Source organism: Callionymus lyra, chromosome 3 (assembly GCF_982586985.1).
Source record: "Callionymus lyra chromosome 3, fCalLyr1.hap1.1, whole genome shotgun sequence".
NCBI lineage: Eukaryota > Metazoa > Chordata > Actinopteri > Syngnathiformes > Callionymidae > Callionymus > Callionymus lyra.
Window position 1 is genome coordinate 8,884,521 of NC_141820.1, and position 1,820 is coordinate 8,886,340.

The following is a 1,820-nucleotide window of genomic DNA, read 5'->3' on the forward strand; positions in this document are numbered from 1 at the left end:
TCTTTGTCATCAAAATGCAACAAAATCAGATTCAACGTTTGAAAACCAGGATGAAAATAAAGGATTTCGACCGCAATCACGTCCGGGGTCTCCTTCGCTCGCCCGCTCTAACGGGCGGAGAGAAAGGGAAACCTCGTCTCTCCGGTGAGGCTTCGCTGCTTCAAACACGAGTCTGCTGTCAATTATACGGCAGATAGCGAGGCCTTACATCCGCACTGAACTCTGTCAGAGGGTGAGCTTCTCATTTCAGGGGACCCACATGGTGCCCCCCCACTCAACGCCGCCTCATTTAAATACTGCTGAAGCAAACAGGCTCCAGCGCCCAGCGGTCGCTGTTGCAACATTAATGTCCTCATTTATCCGCTTATGCACAAATGTCAACCTTTGTCAGCATCCTCCCCTCCCTCGCTACTCACCCCTCTCCCCCCACACTCCCTCGCTACTCACCCCTCTCCCCCCCTCACTCCCTCGCCACTCACCCCTCACACCCTCTTCTTCTTGCTCGCCACCGTCCACATCTATCTGTGATGGCGCCTGCTTAGATTCTACCTTCCTTTCATCGTCTTCGCTCGTTCTCCCTCCGCTCGGGGATCCTGTGGTGACATCATCACTCCTACAGTTACCATGGTTTCAAAGGCTGGAGCCAGTGTTCGGATCAAACTGTTGTGTAACACAAGAAGAACACAACACATGTCTTCACACTCGTGTCATGGTTTATTACAAAAAAAAAAGAAAAAAGACACCTGCACTTGTTTTTTTTTTTTGTTTTTTTTAGGATAAAGTGAGTGAGGGATCTTGGTGAACGAACAGGTCCTCGTCGTACAGGTCCTCGTCCAGGTCGCCGTCCTCCTCGCTGAAGTATGTGGGGAACGGGAGGTTCTCCAGGGTTTTCGAGCGGGTCGGGAGGACCGTGTCCCTGACCTGGAACACACCATGTGTATCAGTAGACATTCTAGAGCAGGTAAGACACGCAAATATAAGCGTTTTACACACTTTATTGTAGTATTTTTTATTCCAGTTTTCATAACTTATAGTTTGTATTATTCATTTATTTATTTTATTTGCATATTAGTGTACTTTTTTAAGATTGTACTTTGGTCAGGATTCTATTTTACGTTGTCATCAATTAAAAAAAACAACTTATCCCTGTTAAATGTTTTATAACAATTTCTTTTTTTAAATGTTAATATATTTTTATGAAGATCGTATTTAACAAGATCGTATTTTTGTATTTTTATCAAAATTGTATTTTTGTATTTTAGAATCAGAATCAGAAAACCTTTATTAGTCCCGCGAGGGGAAATTCGGTTTAACAGCAGCAAGAGAAATAAAAACACCCAGAAGTAAAAACGAGAAATAAAATCTTTATCAAGATCGTATTTTTGTATTTTATCAAAATTGTATTTTATCAAGATTGTATTTTTGTATTTTATCAAGATCGTATTTTTGTATTTTATCAAGATCTTATTTTTGTATTTTATCAAAATTGTATTTTTGTATTTTATCAAGATCGTATTTTTGTATTTTATCAAATTTGTATTTTTGTATTTTATCAAGATCGTATTTTTGTATTTTATCAAGATTGTATTTTTGTATTTTATAAAGATCGTATTTTTGTATTTTATCAAGATCGTATTTTTGTATTTTATCAAGATCGTATTTTTGTATTTTATCAAGATTGTATTTTTGTATTTTAATCAAAATCGTATTTTTGTATTTTATCAAGATTGTATTTTTGTATTTTATCAAGATTGTATTTTTGTATTTTATCAAGATTGTATTTTTGTATTTTATCAAGATCGTATTTTTGTATTTTATCA

General features: G+C 37.1%; 1 protein-coding gene across 1 annotated transcript in view; it reads right to left on the reverse strand.

Moving 5' to 3' along the window:
- Positions 1–695: 695 nt before the first annotated feature.
- Positions 696–1,820, reverse strand: part of mrpl3 (mitochondrial ribosomal protein L3) — an 18,895-nt gene continuing 17,770 nt past the window's right edge. Inside the window, exon 10 of the mRNA XM_087786358.1 lies at positions 696–921. Within this exon, the coding sequence (XP_087642484.1) occupies positions 772–921 (150 nt within the window). The 3' untranslated portion in view covers positions 696–771. The remainder of the gene's footprint in view (positions 922–1,820) is intronic.